General features: G+C 32.2%; 3 protein-coding genes across 8 annotated transcripts; all 3 read left to right on the top strand.

Moving 5' to 3' along the window:
* Positions 1 to 687: 687 nt before the first annotated feature.
* On the top strand, positions 688 to 1,621 carry LOC106777957 (chlorophyll a-b binding protein of LHCII type 1-like). Its single transcript, NM_001317285.1, has one exon. The coding sequence runs from the start codon at positions 742 to 744 to the stop codon at positions 1,534 to 1,536; it is 795 nt and encodes a 264-aa protein (NP_001304214.1). The 5' UTR covers positions 688 to 741; the 3' UTR covers positions 1,537 to 1,621.
* Positions 1,622 to 8,492: 6,871 nt separating this feature from the next.
* On the top strand, positions 8,493 to 15,014 carry LOC106777922 (probable serine/threonine-protein kinase SIS8). Of its 6 annotated transcripts, none has more exons than XM_022775559.1 (16): positions 8,493 to 9,096; positions 9,999 to 10,056; positions 10,520 to 10,627; positions 10,721 to 10,825; positions 11,266 to 11,563; positions 11,668 to 11,853; positions 12,282 to 12,322; positions 12,401 to 12,469; positions 12,612 to 12,712; positions 12,949 to 13,027; positions 13,129 to 13,227; positions 13,300 to 13,368; positions 13,515 to 13,564; positions 13,942 to 14,023; positions 14,293 to 14,387; positions 14,477 to 15,014. In XM_022775559.1, exons 1-16 carry the CDS (start codon positions 8,807 to 8,809, stop codon positions 14,577 to 14,579), a joined length of 1,833 nt encoding a protein of 610 aa, XP_022631280.1. In that variant the 5' UTR covers positions 8,493 to 8,806; the 3' UTR covers positions 14,580 to 15,014. The 6 variants fall into 6 exon arrangements, 5 of the variants coding, with proteins under 5 accessions (XP_022631280.1, XP_014521229.1, XP_014521228.1 ...); XM_014665743.2 differs by having other exon boundaries at positions 9,999 to 10,422; positions 11,689 to 11,853; XM_014665742.2 differs by having other exon boundaries at positions 9,999 to 10,422.
* Positions 15,015 to 16,823: 1,809 nt separating this feature from the next.
* On the top strand, positions 16,824 to 19,651 carry LOC106777320 (protein IQ-DOMAIN 14). Its single transcript, XM_014664893.2, has 5 exons — positions 16,824 to 17,273; positions 18,256 to 18,462; positions 18,630 to 18,704; positions 18,780 to 19,261; positions 19,481 to 19,651. Exons 1-5 carry the CDS (start codon positions 16,971 to 16,973, stop codon positions 19,485 to 19,487), a joined length of 1,074 nt encoding a protein of 357 aa, XP_014520379.2. The 5' UTR covers positions 16,824 to 16,970; the 3' UTR covers positions 19,488 to 19,651.
* Positions 19,652 to 21,014: the final 1,363 nt, after the last annotated feature.

The following is a 21,014-nucleotide window of genomic DNA, read 5'->3' as shown; positions in this document are numbered from 1 at the left end:
TACACATATTATATACGACATTAATCTTTTTATATTTATATATTGCAAAAAGACAAAACAATTTAAACACATAAAAAATAAAACAATTTAAACATGAAGGAGTAAGAGGAAAATAAATAATAGAGCAAAACTTACCCCCAAATATTCTTAGTGTAGCTGAATATTACACACGTTTCTTTTTATTTTAGTTTTGATCTCTTGATTTGTATGACATACAATTATTGATTTTTTTCTATTTTTACATTTACTTAAATAATATATACTACTTTGAATATTTAATTTACATAACTTATAATTTAAATGAGAATAAGATTAAAAGTTAGTATATATTTTATATTTGCATGAAAAGATGAATGTCTTCCTTACTCTACACACATCCTTAATCGATCAGTATCCAACAACTTCCCTCTTCTGTAAAAGTCAAATTTTACCACCAAAATTTACTTATGGTCAATCTACAGAGGCTATCCAAATAAATCTTACGTGGCAGATTCTGATTTGGTAGAAGAGGTATTCCATGATATGTTTGTAGATATCTGATCTGTGCTGGTGAGGGTAGCAAAGGACACAAATCATATTCCAAATTCAAACCAATAGAAATTCAAATATAGATATCATATGATATTTAGATAAGAATCCTTTTCTCAATTAACCTATATATATATAATGCTCCTCTAGCCTACAACCACAGCAAGCACCATTCTCTCCACTTTCACTTACAAAGCTTTTCACTGTTTAACAATGGCTGCTTCAACAATGGCTCTCTCTTCACCGTCATTGGCTGGCCAAGCAATCAAGCTCTCCCCCTCCACCCCTGACCTTTCCGGTGGAAGGATTTCCATGAGGAAAACAGCCTCTAAGTCTGTTTCCTCTGGAAGCCCATGGTACGGCCCAGACCGTGTCAAGTATTTGGGCCCATTCTCCGGTGAGGCCCCATCTTACCTCACTGGTGAATTCCCAGGTGACTATGGTTGGGACACTGCCGGGCTTTCTGCTGACCCTGAGACTTTTGCTAGAAACCGTGAACTTGAAGTTATCCACTCCAGATGGGCCATGTTGGGAGCCTTGGGCAGTGTTTTCCCCGAACTCTTGGCCCGTAACGGTGTGAAGTTCGGCGAGGCTGTGTGGTTTAAGGCTGGATCTCAGATATTCAGTGAGGGTGGACTTGACTACTTGGGCAATCCAAGCCTGATTCATGCACAGAGCATCCTGGCTATTTGGGCCTCTCAAGTTATTTTGATGGGTGCCGTGGAGGGTTACCGTATTGCCGGTGGGCCTCTCGGTGAGGTGACTGACCCAATTTACCCCGGTGGAAGCTTCGACCCATTGGGCCTTGCTGATGACCCAGAGGCTTTTGCTGAGTTGAAAGTGAAAGAGCTGAAGAACGGTAGATTAGCCATGTTCTCCATGTTCGGTTTCTTTGTTCAGGCGATTGTGACCGGAAAGGGACCGCTGGAAAACCTTGCAGACCACCTTGCTGACCCTGTCAACAACAATGCTTGGGCATATGCCACAAACTTTGTCCCCGGAAAGTGAGAAAAATTAAATTAAAACAGTGGGAAACTACCACCGGAGTTTGACTTTCAACTTTTTAATGCAATGAAATATATATATTCGATAATTATTTCTTTTTCCTATTTTTCCATCTTTTCTGAATTTTTGTATCCATTCTGCACATTATTCACCAAGCTAATTAATAATCACCAAAATGCATTTACCAAATTAACAACATGGGACACGAATGTATTAAAAAGCATTCAACTGAGAAAAAACTTTGCGAAAGACTCCAAACTTCTTGTTTTGTGCTTCCAGCTTTAGGACTACCAATACAGGCTATCTTTAATTGTTTCTTAATTTTATTTTCAATTACAAAATTATAAAAATCCTCGTTTGAAATTCTTCCACTGCTCATTTAAGTGCTTCTTAATTTCAATTTTCAATTACAAAATTAAAAAACATATCATGTACCTATTAAATTTTCTATAATTAAAAGTCAAAATTGAAAAACGCCACATCGGCGAAAAAGAACAATTAAAATTAACAAAAAATATATATATTTTATATAGCTAAGAACCTAAGGAGAGAAGAGCACGATACAACACACAAAACTCAAAACTACTAATAATTTAAAATAAAGAACTATCTAAAATGCTTATTGATATTATTAACAAGATCTATAAAGTTTTTATCACTGAAGTAAAGAAGAAACTCCTAAAAAAAAGTCTCTTTTAACACTTTAAATACCTTATTGTATTTGGTTGTTTTAAGTAAAAAAAAATTAAAAAAAAATGAGTTTTCTTTTCTACTTCTCATCACTTTCTCTAACAAAATTGTTTCAAGAGTCACGTATGATTTAAAAAGGTGAAAAATAACTATCATCTTTCAATATTTTGATCTTAAAAAAGAAAATATAAAAAAAAAAAGTGTTTCATATGAAAGTGTTGCTTGCTTAGCTTTCAAGATGTTTAAGAGATTGTAAAAAAAAAAAAAAAAAGACTATGAGGAGTTAGATGAAGATGAATTATCTCCACATGAAAACTTTGTTGAAAGCAAGAAAAAAATATCAAGAAGTCCTTACCTCATCCATTGATGTTTGAAGATTGTCTATAATACAAGCTTAGGAGATATTAAAAAAATCACTCAAAAGTTTTAGCAAATTGAAGAAAAAAAGACTTCAATCACTAAGGAGTCATAAATACCTTCAAGAAATAAAAGCACAATAAAAAAGAAATAACAGATGTAATTTATAATTATCTCGAAGAAATGAAAGAAGGTGTCATAAATAAAATTTTCTTTTGTCATATTTCGACATCACATGTTGAATATTTTTTATAATAAAAAAATATTTCCCAGTACTTTAATATAATTTAAATATAAAGTCTTAAAAATTAAATTTAGGATAGTAGTATAATGATACACTCACGTGTCAGTTATTTTTATTTGACACGGTCAAATGTCAATAACTTTTTAAATTGTATAATTTAATTGGTTGAAAAAGTTTATCAATGAAACTCACGTTATGTCACTTAAATATTAAAGTAAAAAAGGATGTAAAGTTATAATTATTTTTTAATTTAACTTGTGTGATTGGAGAAAGATACGAAAGTTTCCATTGAAAATGACAAAAACCTCATGTCCTAACATATGCTTTAACATTTATTTGTTGCACCACATTTAGTTTTTCTCTATGTCAAATTGAAACTACTTCAATCCATGGACACAAACTAATGACATGAACCATAAATAAAGGAGAAAGCAACATAACAACAACCTAGTCGGACCAAGTAAGAGAAAAGTAATAGTATACGTAACTTGTTAGAGAACCACTACTATTTAATTATATGTTTTCTTATACAAAAAAATTAAATATACAACTGTTTTGTTATAATTTACTTCTAATCCAATATTCTTTATACAGATTTAGATTATTTTCTTAAGTTAGATTTTAATCCAATTTAAAATAATCTACGTTATTATATTATTTTTTTTATAACATTATAGTTAATTAACCTTAGTAAATCTGACCATTATTTTTAAACAAATTAATTTATATCAAAATGTAAAAAGTTACATATGATTAAAATGATTTTTTTTTTCTTCATCTATTAGGTTGACCAAAAAAATAATACTATTATTAAAAAGTAGTCATTTAACAAGTTCTAAAATTAAATGTCATTTAAAAACTATTAAAAAAATATTGAACTTCACTTTCACTACCATGTTAACATTAACATGTTTTCTTTTGTTCACCTTTACATATTTTGTTTTTTTATTTGGTTCATATTTTATCTATGTTCCGGTATAGGGTCGAGTCACTTAAGTCTTACACAATTTCCTTTAAAGTTCGTCTGATCATTGTCTTATCCTTCGCTCTCTCTGTTTACCGGTCGATAGGATACCTGCCAAAGATTCTTCAATGTCAAAGTCAGTAATTATATATGTTCGGTAATTTGAGTGTGGTAATAAATGCACAATTAATGAGTGTCCTTACTTCTTGTCTTTGACCAGTATTTATAGTTTTGGTTATGAGCTTTTGGATTAGCGAGACCTTAACCAAAACCCAATCACGGTCCAATAACTTATAATCACCGTTTTACCTTAATAATCTACTTGTCGATTATGAACGTTTGGCCTTATCGTTGTTTTTGGACTCTTCGATTTGACTGAATCCTCTAGTACAATCTCAAATACATATTTTCAATCACACTTCTTCGCTAAATAAGAGAATGGTTTAAACTCTTTTTTGGTCTCTAAGTTAAGTTTCGATGTTCAGTTTAGTCCCCGTTTTTAAAAATGTCAATCTTTAGTTCTTATGACATGAAAAATATATCATATCAATCCTTATGACAGTATTTAATGAACAATAAATCACAAGTTTTCATACCTAGGTATCCAATATTTTGTGATTTGTCAACGGAAGGTGTTATGAACAACAAATCATTTAATGAAAAACTTGTGATTTGTTAATGGATATGACTGATTTGATACATTTTTCATATTATAGAGACTAAAAGTTGACATTTTTAAATGGAACATCAGAACTTAACTTAGGGATAAAAATGGGTTTAAACCTAAGAGAATTCAAGGTTATTATGATTTAATGTTTTTGGTAACTCTATTTTCTTTATTTAGAAGGCTCTGAAAGAGCATAAGATAAGATTATTTATACAATATCCAAATAATAGTTTGACCAATACTAGTATTGCGTGGTTTTCGTTTATATTTTCTTTGGCTTTTCTAATGTAAATCTTGACTCATCAGTTAATTTTTATTTCATGAGGTAAAAAGAAATATACATGTGTTTTCGCGTCAACAAAGCTGCAAAGCATTGTGTGTAATTTTTTTATTCAAAAGCAAATTCTTTACAATATTGATAAAATTGCAGATTTTTATGAATGATACACAAATACCCAAATGCATATAGTTTTAGTAACAATTTATTTAATTAAATTAGTAGAAATATTCATTATATAAATTTATTTTTTAAGATAAATGATATCTATAATTTTATAGTTTTTAATTTTTAATTACAAATTTCTTAAATTTTTTTATAACATATGTATATATCTAAAACAGAAATAGAAGCTAAATTTTCATTTTATATATATATATATATATATATATATATATATATATATATATATATATATATATATATATATATATATATATATATATATATATAATGAAAATTTTAATTATATCAATTAGTTTATTTTTAGTTATGCATTACTATCTTAATTAGCGAACAACTTCACAATATCGATAGATTTAATTGATGCTACATATATATAAATAGTATTATAAAGTAGAATTGACAAGGTAAGTTAACCCACTCCGCACTTGACCTATCCTACTTTATAAACAAATATTAAAATATATATATTTTTTAAATAATAAATGTATATAGATATCAGATTTCATTTGTGAATATATATTAATATAAGTATTTTTTTCATTTCTAAGAGATCTAACACATTGTCATTATAAAATTTATTAAATTATAAAATTATTTCTAATTATAAAATATAAATATTTTTTTATACTTTTTATTATATAAATACTTTTTTATTATAAAAAATTATTTGAATTTAAAAAATAATTATTAAAAGAGATAAAATTAAGAAATGTTTTTTATTATAACTGATTGTTTATATTTAAAAAAATAGTTACAAAATGATAAAATTAAAAAAAAATGTAGATAAAAAATCTTTTTATATAATAATATATTAAACCACAAAATTGATTCCTTTCACAGAAAAAAGAAACAAAAGACTAAATTAAAGTTTGTATCTAGATACAGGTAAATATTTAACCAATAACAAGCTATCAAATTAGTCAATATTAAAATCTAAAAGCTGTTACAGGAAATACACTAGTGCAAAAATGTTGTTTAACGTCGGTTAGTTTGGGCTTTTAACGTCACTTTCACAACTGACGTCTATACGGTTGATGTCTGTGGAACGTCGAAATTCATCAGAATCGACGTCCATATAAACGTCAGTTAATGATATCCACCAACATCTATATAGACGTTTGCTTATACTCACAGCGACATCTAATTACTCTATATAAACGTCCACCTATGATTAAACCGACGTCAACATGAATATATAAAGAGGTGTAAAATGACACTAACCGACGTCTATGTTGTTATAGATGTCGGACATGGCTTTAACCGACATCTAACAATGACTTTGTGTTTTAGTGCAGTTATGATCCAGGCTTTCGGTAGCATTGTGTAACACTCTCCTCTCGCTAGTTTCCCCACAAAAAAAGCTTCCATCTTTTGAATCTTCCAGTGCTTTCAACCCAAAACCGAACCTGGGTCCATGGCTACTTCCAATTATTCAACCGCAACAGAAAAAAAATACGGTGTCGAGAAGTAGACAAGGACCCAAGTTCCATTTTGGGTCGGAAGAACTAGAAAACTCAAAAGATCGCCACTCATTTAGTGAGAAAACTAGCAAAGGGAGAATGTTGCACTATGTTACCCAAAGAGTGGATCAAAACTGCACTAAAACACAACACAAAAAAAAGGCAAATTTTAATCCGTTGAACAACAAGATAACCGATAAAAAAACTAAAGAAAGTTTAAACGGTAAGCATAAGAAAAACCACGCACCTGGGATGAAGAGAGAAAAAGGAGAGGACGAAGATATGACGTTATCAGAAAATACAATGCAATGCCGGAAGAGATGATAAGTAGAGGTGTGCAAGGGAGTAAAAGAAGAGGAGAAATAAAGAAAAAGGAGAAGAGATGAAGACGCAATCAGAAACTGAGTAGTTAGAAGGGTCTGTGGTTTATTTAAAATGAAATTGGGCGTTGGTTATAGACGTCAGTGTTTGATCGGGATCCGATGTCTATTTTTCTTAAAGAAGCTGAAAAGATTGACGCTTGATTTCCTGTCAAGGTAGTTCACGTCGGTGCCTCTCCTAGCCGACGTCTCAAACCCTCGAATTTGGTGAAAATAATCAATTACAGGAATGTAGACGTCGCTTACGTTCAGAACCGACGTCTAAATTGAAGAATTTTTGTCTTCCCGCCTTCCAGATAGGCCTTAGACGTTGTCGTTTGACTACGTGACGTCTAAGCGCCTGGGAATTTGGTGAACAACATTAATTGTAGCCCAGTCGACGTCGCTTGTTCAGGGGATCGGACGTCTATTCCACATTTCCTGTCAGAGACCGGTGCCCTTTTCTAGACGACGTCGAATTGTCTGCCTTATCACATACCTTAGACAATTGGACGTCGGTTTGAAGCAGGTGCGACGTCTATGATATTATAGACGTCGCCTAACATCGAAACTGACGTCTAGTTTACCAATGTATCTACGATAATGCCACCGTGCAATAATAGATGTCGATTTTTCACGAAACTGACATCTGATGATGACATTAAACAGCGTTTTTGCACTAGTGATACTTGGATTTCAACTTGTTGATATAAAATAAGTTTCTTTTTGTACTAATGGAAGTACGGTTGGCCCACCTTGATTATGATCCTTTCACTTTAGCCATTAGATGCTTCTTCGATTCGATTAAGGATTAATATTATTGTAGTATTTTACAAATAAATGAGGATAAATATCACATTCATGTATAAATCACTGTAAATTTGTGTAATCTAACGAAATGGTTATCTCAGATTTTCTCTCAATTCCGTTTTCACAAATCAACAAAAATAATCAAAAAAAAATCTCACAAATCATCACTTGCAATTTATGTTGAAGAGAGTTTTCCACTTATATAACATAACATTAAAGATGAGAACTTTAACTCCAAAGCCTAATTATTTTTTTAAGTTTTATCATAGCTGATAGTCAACACAATAGCTATGACACTAATCCGATGATAGTTAATAAACATTTTTAAAAAACTAATTAAAGTAATAGTAATGATAAGTATAATAATAGAAAATTCAGTTTTTTAAAGAATTTAATTAAAATACATGTAATATTTCATAATAAAATTTTTAAAACCGAAATCCATAGTACCTTTTTTATTTTATTTTTTCTATTTATATGACTATTTGTGTTCCTAGTTTTGAACCTCATAAAGACAAGTTTACACGCTGGATCTTTTGATCGATCATGGCGTTGAAGTGGTTGACCCTGTGGTGCCGTAAAATTGGATTTGTTAGGCTTACACTACAAAATGACCTTGTGGTGGGGAATAGTAATATACTAAATAATTGAATATGTTACTATTCATTTGAGTGGAAGCAACATAAATAATACTCCTCCACTTGCCTCCTATCTTTATCTCTCTCCGTCTGTTTCTATCTGATTTTTTTCATAACATGCATTTATTAGTATAATAGTACAAAGTTATTTTGAGTAAATAATGCACCAATTAATTATAGACTATTATTCATAGTTGTTTGAATTTGATTAATAAAATTAAAAATAATATTCTACTGAAGAAAATTGCATTTCAATTTATTTAAAAGGAAGTAAGCAACAGGGCTTATAAGTTTCCGTTGAGCAGATCGTGGCTGGCGTGAGTGTTGTCAGAACACAAAAAACGCAGCGTTCTTTTGGAGACACGCAATTGGTGGTATCTTCCGGCAATCCTATCGGTGTGCGCACCGGATAGCTTCCGTGGCCGGCGACCGACACGTGGCGAAGAGCCTTTAGGCCTAAGCCTCGCATTGGACAGAGACGCAGTCGCAATTAAAACCAATAAAATAAATGAATAAACAAATGCTTTGTGCAGAAGCCAAGCGAGGAACCGGCGAATAAACAAACAAACTGTTATCTATGCGCATTGCGCACCTCACAACCATAGAGTTCTGTCCAATTCAATGAACCGCGGCAAGGAGAGAGAAACTACAGCGTTCCGAGCTCTGGCGGATCGGTGCCGGAGCCTCGAGGAGAAGCAGGCCAAGCTGAGGGAGGAATTCGACGAGCTACTGCAGAAGAAGCTCACAGTCAGGCACGATAACGATAACAATAACGAGGTCATTGCTGATTCAACAACCCTCGGTTTTCTCTCCGGTTACTTCTTCTCCGGAAGTCCCTACGCAACCCTGCTGAAATGTATGGGCCACGCCGTTCACGTTGTCAGAGTTCCCTCCGCTGAGATCGTGTACTGGTATAATAATAAATCGTAGAGGCTACATTTTTTATTTGAATCGTTTCTTCTTTCTGGTAATTTATTTACCCAGAGACGGTGTTATAATTTTTAATGGAACAGTTGAACGCTGTAGAGAGGGATAGTGAATAGGATGTGTGAGAAACTTGTTTCAAGTTTGGTTAGACATCCGCACGATGTCGTTTAGAGTGCTATATTGGGAATTGAATGAGTTATTTCGGTTGAAAGTTTATTTGGTAAAACATGTTTTCAATGATTCATTAGGCGAGTGTTCCCAATTCGGCAATTCCGTAACATAGCAAATAAGAAAGGTTTATGGGGATTACTGTACTGGATCAGTCTGCAGGATAAGTTGAACATTTTAAACTGAGGCTGGTGGGGGAAGCCTTGGGAATTGAAATCAGGAGTCGCCGTGTGTAAGTCTTCCTTATAAAAAAGGACAGTGTATTCGACATTTCAGTTGTGTTGAAATTGGGCATTCTACTGGCAGTCACATTGACGTTACTAGGGAAAAGAGACATCGTGTTGCATTTTCTTTAATAATTAGTGGTTTAGTAGGCGTGCTTTGCTTAACAAGTGTTAATCGTGTTTAAGAACTGTGGATCACTTTGGGGGAAAGTGATAGAAGCTGATTTTTCATAAAGCTAATTGGATTCAGTGTTAACTAAAATCACGAAAATCTGTAGTGTGAAAGATATTAAATCTAAAAAGACTAATGGTTAGAAATTGGCTTTTGAACCGTCATAACTTATTAGACTTGTATGTCCTCTCTTATTCACTAACAATCAAGTCCAATTTCAGTCAATATTTTACTTTTTTTTTTTTCAAATTTTGAGAAAGTTACCTCTGAAAATTATTCTTTTGTTTAGATTGCTTTTTAGCCAAACCTATTTCCATTTCAGGAATCACACGGCGGAAACTCTGTATGGATGGAAAGACTACGAAATCATTGGCCAAAGAGTAACTAAAATCCTAACTGCTCAGGAAAATTATATATCTCTACAAAAAATTATGGAAAGGGTGGTTTCAGGAGTTGCATGGTCTGGGAAGTTTCCTTTCAAAAAGAAATCTGGTGAAGTAATTATGGCATTGGTAACAAAAACTCCTCTTTATGAGGATGGTGAGCTTGTTGGTGTTATAACTGTTTCAAGTGATGCGGCTATATTAAAATGTACAAATTCAGAAAATCAAACATACAAATCTGCTAATAATGGCCAACCTGGAGTACAGAGGTTAAACTTTAAAAGAATTCAGTGGCCTCCACGACCAACGATTGCACCAATGCCACAGATTGCTTCATCTGTTTCCAATCTGGTTCTCAATAGTGTGATCTTTTTTATAGCTTTGTTCTTTTTTTTTTTCTTTCTTTTTTTTATCATTTGCTTAAATTAAATTAAAGAACCCTATTGTTTATATCTACCAGGCATCAAAGCTTCTCCCACTGCTGCATAGTAATGATGACACAGTTTCCAAGAAGACTTCAACAGATGCTGTCGCAGGTGATGAAAAGCTAGAGAAGCGTGGCATATATGTATGTTTTTGTTCATCTCGGGGATGTAGTATCTGAGTAGGTATTTAATTTTGATAGCGTTTTAAGTTTTCGTATCCTAAATTCGAATTTCAGGAAACAAAACCTAATTCTAGACATTTTCGTAAAGAAAACACAATTGTCACGGAGGCCTCTGAGGAGAATGAGTCTACTGCAGAATTTGGCCAACCTTCTAAAATTGTAAATAAATCTTACTTTCCCTTTTATTAGTTACTCTAATTTCCTAATTCATATTGATAAAGTAATACTTCATCTAAAATCATAAATTTGGAGGCTGATCCTTTGTAGGCACTATGAAGCTTAGATCCCAAATAAATGCCATTTAAGTATATGCTAGCAGAAACTGAGCATATACTGCAGGCCCATATGAATCTGTAAACTCTGCATTGGTTCGATCTATATAGTACATAATATTTGTTTAAAAAATTGTGTTTGTGAACCTTTGCGGTGTACTTATGAAGCGTGGATACCAAACTAAAGCAATTCTCCAGCAGAATCCAAGTATATGCCGGAGGTCCACTTGACATTGTAAATGTTGCATTGATTTGAACTGTAGTATATAATATTTGTTTAAAAACTGTGTGATGTGAAACTTCTGTGTAACTTTTTATCCATTTTAGATACGTGATCCTCTCTATGTTCAGGCAGCCAAGCTTCAAACTGGGGTACGTGCAAAATATGGGAAGGATAATGGAAATATAAAAAATAATTGTGCAGATGATAATTCAGGAAGCAATAGAATGAATTATGAAAATGATTCATCTGGAGGTTTAGTTCCATTAAAAGGATACCAGGATGTTGTTAATGGAGCAGATAAAGAACAAAATCTTCAGAAATGCAATGCTTCACTTCCAATGAAGAGAGCGGAAACAACAGCGTGTGCATCTAGAGCTTCCACTGTTTCCAAAGATTATTCTGGTAAGCCTCTCTCTGGGGAGTGGTGTGAATTTTTTGATTCTCCCATTCCCCATACCCATTGTTAAGATTACACTGTCTATTTGGTCACAAGAAATTGGAACCAGAGGCTACGACTATGGTGACAGGAGATGAAGTACAAAAGCAGCAAGAAGGGTCGCAACTGCCAAGTTCGAGGGAAAGTACAGGCAGCCACGAAAGTTTGTCGGGCAAAGGGGATTATGAGTTAAACTCTATTTCAGAGTGTGAAATCCATTGGGAAGACCTTCAATTAAGAGAGGAGATTGGACAAGGTAGTGCATTCCATTATTATGCATTTTATAGTTCCTCTATGTTGAGGAGTTCAAATGCTAAAATGGTTTTATTTGTAAATAGCGGCATAAGTTTAGAAAAAGAAGATATATGGAGCAGTCTCAAAATAATATAAATATCATTTTCCCCTCTTAAATCTAGGTGGCCTGTAATCCTTTATGCCACAAATAAACTCAATCTTTTTGGAGGAAAATTCAGTGTCTAGTGTGTGATGAATTGTCATAAAGAAGTAACCAAGAATATTTGCTCAAACATCTCAAGGTAGGACGAGAAATTTCTAATGGATATCTTTTCAAATAATTAGGTTGATCTACCTGCATCTTTCTTTTAGTAGAACTTGAAACGTGTCTGAATGTTCCCATTTCAACTAATGATTGCTGACATAGTTATGTTCCACTGTATCCTGTAGGTTCTTATGCAACTGTTTATCATGGAATTTGGAATGGATCGGTATAAAATTACCATATTCTTGTATGTTACTAATAGTATTGACTGGCCATCTGCTCTAAAACTTATTTTCTTTTTCAGGATGTTGCAGTCAAGGTTTATTTTGGGAACGGATACACAGAGGAGACTTTACAAGACTACAGAAAAGAGGTCTCTCTCTCTCTCTCTCTCTCTCTCTCTATATATATATATATATATATATATATATATATATATATATATATATATATATATATATGCCTTGCCTTAAATAGAAAGCAACTGATCCATGAATCCTTTGTGTATACTTCAGATTGATATAATGAAGAGATTGAGACACCCTAATGTACTACTTTTCATGGGAGCAGTATATTCACAGGAAAGGCTTGCCATTGTTACAGAGTTATTACCTAGGTAAGATTTTCGGCATCATCATCTTTGAGCTTATTAAAGGAGTTGCACTGTGTGTGTAGAAGCACATAAAATATCATGCTTGAAGTATCTATTATATTTGTGAAATTAGGTAATAGATCTGTGTATTAGTAAATATGAATATCTCACGCACTGTGCACAACAAAATCCCCATTTACATTTGTTTTTGTATGCAAGTTATAGGAATCATCTTAAATTGATTTTATTTTGCACGTTAGGGGAAGCCTTTTCAAAAATCTACATAGGAACAATCAGACATTAGACATCAGAAGACGTCTAAGGGTGGCTCTTGATGTTGTGCGTGTCCTCTCTCACTTCACATAAATGTTGAGAGCAAGCTGGTGGCTTGTTAAACCCTCATTTTGTAATGTTCTAAATCACATTGTTGTTCATTTCAGGCTAGAGGAATGAATTATCTTCATCACAGAAATCCACCAATTGTGCATCGAGATCTGAAGTCTTCCAACCTGCTTGTAGATAAAAACTGGACTGTAAAGGTGATCAATGCTTCAAATGCATTTGACGGGCCTAGGATGATTCAATATAATGAGATTTGTTCTTTTCCTTAGGTTGGAGATTTTGGCCTGTCTAGGTTGAAGGATGCAACTTTATTGAATACGAAATCTGGGAGAGGCACCGTAATGACGTCACTCGCTTTTCTCATTTTTAAATATGAAACTTCTGACCTGAACAGCTGGCAACTGTAAAATCTTTAGTTTGTTTTTAGTGAATGAAGTTTTATTTCTGTATTTTGCTAACAATCATATTTGTTGTTTAAATGCAGCCTCAATGGATGGCCCCTGAAGTCCTTAGAAATGAACCTTCCAATGAGAAGTAATTACTTGGAACTGTGACTCAACCGATCTGGAATATTCTGGAAACTTTGAAAAATGGAGACGATATTCTGAACAATGAATTTTTCCAAAAAGTTTTCCAAATTGTCATTTTCCGTAATTGTTTGCTAACTGCCCCTAATGATCTTGAGGAATTGTTAAATCAGCTTTAAATGTCCTATGTTTAAAATCTTTGATCAGAAACTTCTATATAGCTGCAGTTTGAGTTTTTTCAATCACTGTCCTACCTTTTCCAGTTACCAAAAATATCGCTAGTTTGGAAGTTATTCTGTACTAGCAAATAGTGCCTATATCCTATTGAATTGGTAATGCAGTTGATTCTTCTGAAGTAATGGATTTCTTGCCTTTTTAAAACAGGTCTGATGTATTCAGTTTTGGTGTCATCCTCTGGGAACTAATGACTCAATCTATTCCCTGGAAAAATTTGAATTCCTTACAGGTTTCTCTCTCCTAGAAACACACGTAGTTTCAACATCCTGTACAACAAGTCTACTGCATAGAGAACATAAACTAATAGTGCTGCTAACTAACACATCTCACATTACTTGGATTGACCAATTTACCTAATAGTTTTAATTAAAGTTACATACTTAGATGGTTAAGTAAATATAGTCTGTTAGTAAATATGTTTAACGATTGATTAATTAAAGAAACAAGTGCAATCTGAACACTGGGATTTTTTTATAACCATTGTATTTCACTTGAAAGGTTGTTGGAGTCGTAGGCTTTATGGACAGACGACTGGAACTTCCAGAGGACCTTGATCCCCATGTTGCGTCAATCATCGATGATTGCTGGCGAAGGTGCTTCTACAGACACACTTCAGTTTTAATATGATAGAGATTTCCTTCTTGGTTCTAACTCAGGTTTACTTGGTTAAAAATGGGAGCAGTGATCCAGAGCGACGCCCATCATTTGAAGAGCTGATCCAGAGAACGTTGTTCCTTGTCAACAGAGTAACAGCAGTGTCAATTAGGAGAATTGCACAATCCTAAACGTGTTATATGGTTTGGGTTTTGTTTTCTCAAAATGTGTTTGTTAAAAACAGATTATGAGAAGCACAAACCAACATATCGAGTGGCCCTGGCAACCCTTAAAACATTCTTCCTTCCGAAAGCAGAAGGAACAACTCGAGAGAGACAAACGGAAGAGGTGGGAATAGGTGATAAAAATGCTTGTAATTTTGTTTGGAGTCTTTATAAATATCGAATTCCGTGTGCAATCTTGGATATAAGGTTCAAAAATATTTTATTTTGATCACCGGAGGTCACGCTGATCCATGACGTGCTCCTTCTGCGATTGCTTACTGAAATAGTGAATAGCAGAATGATTTCCATTCAAATTGAATCCTTCTGGGTTGTTGGATTTGACTCCAGATCCTTTGTGTAACTAACAGGAATTCATTTCAATAATAACGAGAGATAAAAAGAATTAAATACTACTTTTTTTTTTTCAAATTTTAAAGATAATAAATTTATAAAACTTCTTTCTTATACATGTTCTTTAGCTTTTTTAATCTCATACTTAGATTTTTTTTTTCTTTTTATAATGTTAAAACTCTGTTATTTTATCATTCTATTAATAAGCAATTTTTTCTATCTTGTATGATTTTATTTCTTTAATGGTCCTATGTTATTATATAAGTGTAGGAGGAAGTATAAAAGACTGAGTACAGGATACTTGCAATCTTCCATTTCTTTTTTGTATAACTAGAATAAAAGAAGGAAATTAATTGTGGTTATCTTATTTATATAACAGATATAAAAGTTATTTTTATTATCACGAGTTATTATGATTGTTATAATTTACTTATTATTATAAATAAAACAATGATATAATTATAAATATGATGAATTTTATGAGTGGATTATACATAGTGAATATATTTAGTTAATTATTTTTAGAATAGTTACTGAAGCGGTGAGAATTTTATTTTGAAAATAAACAACTTATAATAACAGCAGTGAAAGTTTTATAGTTAAATCCAGACTTTTTAGTTATCTTTGAAACAATGACAATTTTATAATAAAGTATAAATTTATTATACTGTTCTCAATTTATAATAGAAATATTGTCGTTGCTCAACATTATAATTGATATAATTTAAAAATTAATACCAGAGTGAATAATAAATGATATAAGAAAAATTAAAAAAAATCGTTAAATACCAGAGTGAAAATGTAATTGCCAAATTTAAAAAATAAATAAAGAAGAATTAGAGTGAATAATAAATGATTTACCAAGGAGTTGTTCTCATCTCTGTTTTTTCTACCAAGTATGTTTAGTTATATAAACGGCACTTTTTATAATGTTCATATTTTAGTAATAGTAAAATTTAATATGATTATGAAATTTGTGAGAAAAACACAATAAAACCTGAACTGTGTTAATTAAAGTGGTTATAATCAAACCATAAGGATATCAGTTAAGCATCTAATCAGAAATTCAATGTCTAGCTATATGTATATGAAGAAATATTTATACAAGATTTTAACATCTTTATATTTAAAATTCATATTAGTAATTATTGATGATATAAAAAAATATAATTATTCATTAATTAGGTATAATGAAAGATATCCTAATATTCATGTTAAATATAGCTGTCGGTTTGATTCGTTGACTGTGTAGCCCGATTGGTCCAATTTTGAAAAGCAAGTCTCATTTTGAAGCTTCTCCTCACACTGAAAAGGTACACAGAGACTTCATATCTGCATTTCGTCACAATCATTTGACCATTTCAATTCACACTTCTGGACTCCACATTTCCAACAACCACCTTCTTCAAACCAAACAAATTATAATAAAATATTTCCCATCAATTTCTTCTATTTAAAACTGAATGTGAAATAGTGGAGAAGGACCTACAAAAATAATATTTTTCATATTTCGAAACACGTTCGATTCAACGTAATATAAAAAGTAACAACACTATGTTTGAACTCCTTCTCTTAAAACGTCTAATTTTTACGTTAAACATAAACACTACGGAATTCAAACGTGCTTAACATAACTTGGTCTGTATAGTACTTTTATATATATTTTATTTTTTTAACTTAAAATGTTAATATAAATCATTATACTATTAAAGTGAATGATAAAATATGTTTTTTAGGGTGTAAAACTATTAATTTTTTTTATTGCTTTTCCTTAAATTTATATGCTTTTTCTCGCTGGCTGAATACACGTGTGTGTAATAGATTCGTTGTCTACGGAAATCATTATATAAAGGTGAGTGAAAGAAAGAAAGAAAAAGAAAAGGATTTAATGCACACGCATTATGTTAGTTCGCTCCGAACGAGTTCTTACTATGTTACTGTCTGATCTTTCTTTCACAAACGCATCTTCAACATTACGTTAATCTTTTTCTCTATTAGACCCAGTTAATGGGTAAGGCATCCAAATGGTTTCGCGCCATTCTTGCTCTCAAAAGACCAGACTCGCCGTCCGCCACCGCTTCCAAACCGCCCAAGGACAAACGACGGTGGAGCTTTGTCAAATCCTACAGAGAAAAGCACCATTCCACCGTCGACCACCACGCACCACTCACCGACAGAGGCCACTCCTCGGTACACGCGGAAAGCGCTGATCCCAACCTTCCAGCACTCACCGCCGTCACCGTCCTCGGAGGCGTTATTCCAGAAGAATGGGCAGCCGTTAAGATTCAAGCCGCGTTTCGAGGCTCTTTGGTTCGTATGATCATTCGTTATATTATATTATTCTCCTCTTCTTCCTTCTTCCAATTATTGTTCTTTTTCTCTGTATACCATTAAGGAAAATATTCATGTACGTTAATTCGAGTGCGAGTGTCTTCTTGCATGAGCGTGTTTTAACATAATCAGTGTTTATGGTTAACTTGTATTATCCAAGAGAGTCTTCAACGTAAAGTAAAGTGTTTTATCATTTTTCAAACAAGTTAAATAAGTTTTGTTTTTTGTTTGTCCTTATGTTTAAGTTGGGTTGGTGAAAAAATGTTTGAGTTTAATAAGGAAAAAATATGAAAGATCCTGGAAGATGGGTGGGTGAAAAGCAAAACCAGGGAGTGTCGTCCTATGTTTGCAGATTTAGCTTATGTACGAGACGGTGTTTTTTGTGGTGGTTCTGCTAAAAAATCGTTTGCTTCAAAACGTAATTTCTTGCTCTGAATAAACATTAATTAAGACTGATTAATCTGTTCGGGTGACAGCTACTAACGCGAATCGAGGTGCGTCAGCGTCAGCGTCTCCCTCTTTTCCCTCCGTGTTGCCCTTTTCACCATTAATGTGATCTTGCTTTTCACTCTCTTCACACACGCAGAGCACTTAAAGTGTATAATAAAATTGATTGGTATGATTAATTCTTTTTACTTCTCATTCATAAATATCACCGTGAAATGTTCTTCCTTGTCGTTTCTTCTTCCCAACGACGCATTTGATGAGAAAATCGTCGTTCATTTTAAATATTTATTATTTTTTAGTGAAAACATACCGAGTAATTTTCAGAAGAAAAAAAAAACAGTTAAGGGATCATAAGAATCTTATAAAACTACAATAAATTCTCGAAAAATATTCTATAATAGGAAAGGAAAAGATGGAGTATTTCTGTTTTTTTACTTTTGTCTTTTGTTTTATTTGTTTTGTGTTTTGGGAGTGAGTAAAATTTATGAACAACCGGTGATGGTAAAATTTGCAGGCAAGGAAAGCCCTTAGAGCTTTAAAAGGACTGGTGAAGCTACAGGCATTAGTGAGAGGTGAGATAGAAAGAAAGCGAACGTCAGAATGGCTGCAAAGAGTACAAACTCTCTTACGTATTCAGGCCCAGGCCCAATTGCGTGTTGGCCGGGCCCAAATTTTGCACTCCTCTCGTTTGAATGCAAACTCATCCACTGGCCACCTCCATGTAACCATTTTCAATCCTCTTTTTCTCTGTTATAGTTTTAGTGCCTTTAAATTTGTTACGAACATATTCATTGGATAATGAAGCATATGACATTCTAAATTTTTCGATCAAATTAATGATGTTGTGGCAATGCAAATACGTTACCCTAGAATGTCATCCATTGACAGGGTTCACCACACAAATCTGAAAGCCCCATCAGACCCGAGAGCGTGAAATATGATCACTCACCATCATTACTCAAGGTTTTTACCCTTTCTGTTCATGATTAAATTATTTAGCGTGTGAAATTATGAAAAGAAACATTCCTGTGATTGTAGAGAAACAGCTCAAAGTCCCGCATGCATATCAACGTTAACGAAGACAAATCATGGCATGAACGAAGATGGTGGTCAAGAGCTTGTAGCCTGGACGAAGAAAGACGTGTGAAATGGAACGAGGTTGAGGAGAACTCGTCGTGTGGTGCTGACAATAGTCCTCGTACTTTATCCTCTTCTTCTAAAAATGGTGGCTCCAAAAGAAGCCCTTTTACTCCTACCAAGAGCCATCTGAGTGATTATTCTGAACCTGATTATCCGAGTTACATGGCATACACTGAATCATCAATGGCAAAGGTAAGATCTGTGAGTGCTCCAAAGCAGAGGCCCACCGAATACCAGAGGTCAAGTTCATCTTCTAACAGCTACTCGCTTCATGATAATGGATTTCAAAGGGTAGCATCATCACACGCAAACTTCACTACCAGGGCTTACCCTGCTTCTGGTCGTTTGGACAAGCCTGGGTTGTCTGTGCCGTATTATAAATAGGAAAATGACACCATTTTTTTACACCATTTTGACATTGTACACGTGTCAAAATGTGATTGGACGATTTTAAATTAAAAAACCAAACTTTGGTTTTTCTCTTCCAAATATATCCCTGCCTCAACTTTTTTAATTTGAAATCGTCCAATCATATTTTGACACATGTACAATGTTAAAATGGTATAAAAAATGGTGTTAAAATATCATTTTTCTTATAAATACTGACATACGTAAATATATGTTGTGTTGGAATGGATTTTCAATGTTTTTATCTGTGTAATTTTCCTGTGCTAACCTTTACAATTTCGTCACCTATTAATTTGGGTTTTTTTTTTAAAGATAATGTACCCAGACTATAACCTCACACATTTACTAAATTAAGTTTCGAGTATGGGTTGAGATGAATCCTGTTATTTCGTCCTAAGTCCAATTTTTTTTTCAAGTTCAAATGTTAGATAAAACTGTTTATCTAGAGTTATTGAAAAAGTATATGCAAAAATATTTCCATGTCAAAGTCAATCCAAAATTGACGGTTAATAATTAATAAGTTTAATATTGACAGTTAATAATTAATGATGTAAAAAATGTAAATCATTTACTTTTTTTTACTTCAAAAATTTATGTATAAATTTTTAATTAATATTGATCTAATCACTATTTAATTACAAGTAATTATATTTTATTATTTAATCAACAATCAGATTACTTTATTTTGATTCATATTTGACCAATTTATTTGATGGTAGATCAAGTTTACCGATGGTTTACTAAATAATTCGAGTTATAATTAATTGTTCAATTTGTGATTGATGGTAGGTCCTGTTTTAGGTGGAAAGATTAAATTTTGAAAACATCGTATACTTAGATTTTAAAATTAAAGAAATAATATATATATAACACTTTAAAACTTATTTAAACCATTAGTTGTATGTCTCTATATGATTCTTTTGTTGTTGAATGTATGGTTAGCGTCGAGAAAAAAATTGAAGTTGGATTTTTTTTTTTTGTTATAAATGATACGCACATAGAAACATTTTATTTTGTCTTAAAAGATTTATAGAAAAAGTAACAAAATGTTTGAACTGTTTAAAATGCTTAGTCATATCATATATCACGTGTTATGATAATTTCTTAGCTTCTCTTACATTTACTGTTTTTTTCCAATAAACTTCTCAACACCCTGGCTACTAATTAAGGTCAAAGTAGACAAAACCTTTGATTTAAACTTAAGAAAAAAAAATTAAAATTATCACTAATATATTTCTACTAAATCAATTATAAAAGTATATTTGAAAATAAAATTTAATTAATTTTTTATAAATGATTATTAATTTTTATAATAAAACATTTTATTAGTAAGAGTATATTATTTTTAAGTTTATTTTAAGTTTTCTGAAATTTTGATATATTTGAACATAAATAATTTTATTAATAAATACAAAGATATCGTTTTTAAATTTGTTTTAAGTTTCGTAAACTTTTGAATAGTCCTGATATAATGTATCTTTGTCTTAATTTCACTCAATATTTAAATGGTTAATTAATTCAAAAAACTTATTATATTTTGTTATTATTATAAGAGTTAAATGTTTTTTTTTCAAGACGATATAAAATTTATTTCTGATTTAAATTTTGATACAGTTAATTAAAACATTATTTAATACGCATAAAATTATGTTAATTTATTTTTAAAATTTAAATACTAAAATATCAAAATTTAAAATATAAAAAATATTAATTTAATATTAAAAA

Source organism: Vigna radiata, chromosome 11 (genome assembly GCF_000741045.1).
Source record: "Vigna radiata var. radiata cultivar VC1973A chromosome 11, Vradiata_ver6, whole genome shotgun sequence".
NCBI lineage: Eukaryota > Viridiplantae > Streptophyta > Magnoliopsida > Fabales > Fabaceae > Vigna > Vigna radiata.
This window is presented reverse-complemented; position numbering and strand designations above follow the sequence as displayed.

Bases quoted from the DNA above. Each gene is read 5' to 3' on its own strand.
- LOC106777957 (NM_001317285.1), top strand. From the start codon at position 742: ATGGCTGCTTCAACAATGGCTCTCTCTTCACCGTCATTGGCTGGCCAA.
- LOC106777922 (XM_014665742.2), top strand. From the start codon at position 8,807: ATGAACCGCGGCAAGGAGAGAGAAACTACAGCGTTCCGAGCTCTGGCG. The intron at 10,423-10,519 runs GTGATCTTTTTT...TATATCTACCAG, and splicing joins CCAATCTGGTTCTCAATAGT to GCATCAAAGCTTCTCCCACT. The intron at 11,854-12,281 runs GTAGTGCATTCC...TGTATCCTGTAG, and splicing joins AAGAGAGGAGATTGGACAAG to GTTCTTATGCAACTGTTTAT.
- LOC106777320 (XM_014664893.2), top strand. From the start codon at position 16,971: ATGGGTAAGGCATCCAAATGGTTTCGCGCCATTCTTGCTCTCAAAAGA. The intron at 17,274-18,255 runs GTTCGTATGATC...TAAAATTTGCAG, and splicing joins CCGCGTTTCGAGGCTCTTTG to GCAAGGAAAGCCCTTAGAGC. The intron at 18,705-18,779 runs GTTTTTACCCTT...CTGTGATTGTAG, and splicing joins ACTCACCATCATTACTCAAG to AGAAACAGCTCAAAGTCCCG.